This window comes from Cryptomeria japonica, chromosome 3, assembly GCF_030272615.1.
Source record: "Cryptomeria japonica chromosome 3, Sugi_1.0, whole genome shotgun sequence".
Taxonomy (NCBI): Eukaryota; Viridiplantae; Streptophyta; class Pinopsida; order Cupressales; family Cupressaceae; genus Cryptomeria; species Cryptomeria japonica.
In genome coordinates, this window is record NC_081407.1 from 570719524 (window position 1) to 570721388 (window position 1865).

Genomic DNA, 1865 nt, shown 5'->3' on the forward strand with positions numbered 1-1865 from the left:
AAAACATAGAAAGGATCATATTATTATATGTATCATGCAATAAAAGAGAGGCGAAGAGTTTACCCTAGAAAATAATTACCATCAAATGTGTCTATTTGAATGTAACCAAGAGATGTATCATAAAACTTCATCTCTTGCACATCCCCGCATTTGAAATATATTAGTGAGCAGTTATGCATTATCATTTAATTTTACAATCGTTTCATGTATAACATCAATATATGATATATTATTGTTATCAAATCCATTATACTCATCATCATTAATATGCGTATAATCCTAGTCATTTGACTCTTATTATTACACTTATCATGGAGATCCTCAACTTGAACCACCTTTTGGCTAATAAATCAATTATTTATATCTTTATTATTATTTTTTCTCTTAATGTTGATTAAATATTATATTTAATTATTTAAATTTTATAACATATTACATAATTATTATTTTAGGCCTAACTCTCTAAATAAAATATTTTTCTATTTACTTCAAAAAAAAAAACTGAATTAGCTTAGATATTGATATAGAAGTTTATTTTTCTTCAAGGACAGAGTCCCATGCTTTTGTTTAGCTTATTTTTCCTATCAATCATAGTTCAACCTTTTAAAGAGTTATTTGTGAAATTGATGGTCCCATGAATTTCTTTTTTTCTTATTTTTAAGTGTTCATCTTAAATTTGTATTAATGACATTAATAACAATGTATACATTCAAAAATTAGAAGTAAAAATTAAAGGCAATTTTTATTTTATTTTAAATGAAAGAAACCTGTAGAGCCACATAGCAGTTTTGGCAACATGCACTTGGCTTATTTCTATCCTCTTCTTTTTTCCACAACCTATTTTCAATTCCCAAACTATAATAGTACCTCTAAAATAGAAAAAAGCTATTCTACATTATTCCTTTTTCATAATTAAAAATATACATGGAAACATTTAATGCTCAAATTTAAACAAAAACACACTTAAACAATTAGATAAAAACATAACATAAATATATAAATAATAAAAACATAAAAATTCCTAACTCTTTTTACACCTCCACTAGTCTTTGAACTCATAATATTTGATATAAAGAGATTCCAAAACCCAACATGCGTATAATTTTTAAAATTCAACCAGAATTAATTTTTGATATAAAAAGTCTATCTTTGTGGATGTTCCACAACTACTTGATTTATAAAAGCTTGTAAGTTATCCCCTGACATGGACTTCCCTTATGCTCTCTAGCTTTGGCTTCCACGAAACCCTGTATAATCTGCATTTAACCTTCTCAAACTCCTCCAAATTCATCTTCGCTTGCACTGAAAACTCCTCTATTTTGTCGGAATGACAAATTTTATTGTTTGGCGACAAGTTGTGAGAAGTTTTGTTTGTAGATGCGACCATATCCGAAGGCGAAAGCGCGGAGCGTAATTTGGAGATGGGAAACACAACATATCTTTCTTTCACTTGTAAATCGTAGTCTGCTGACAGCGGTTCGATGCGACGGCCCACCTCTAAACAATTCCTGTTGCACACAAAATGGTGAGGATTTTCCAGCATCACTTGTGCAACTTTTGTTCCTCTCTCAAACTCTTTAACGCTTCCATCTACCAAAACAACTTTAACAGTGTCGGACGGCAGAATGGAAGAAGCGCACGACAAATAACTGCCCATTCCGCTGAATTTCTTTGCTCTGTATAATCCGAATGAGAGATAAGTGAGCAGAATTTGTGTGCAAGGAATATAAATAATGTTGTTTTGGTTGAGCATTTCAAGAGCTTGACGAGTCATTGTTCTTACTCTCTTACTCTCTCACTTGACGTGGTTTCATATTTGGAAACCTCTACGTGTTTTTCATTAGCCGGATTGTGCACTTCAGAGT

At 30.9% G+C, this 1865-nt stretch overlaps 1 protein-coding gene across 1 annotated transcript; it reads right to left on the bottom strand.

Moving 5' to 3' along the window:
- Positions 1 to 1192: 1192 nt before the first annotated feature.
- Positions 1193 to 1657, bottom strand: LOC131075700 (uncharacterized). Its single transcript, XM_058012573.2, has one exon. It carries the CDS (start codon positions 1655 to 1657, stop codon positions 1193 to 1195), a length of 465 nt encoding a protein of 154 aa, XP_057868556.2.
- Between the last annotated feature and the right edge of the window lie 208 nt (positions 1658 to 1865).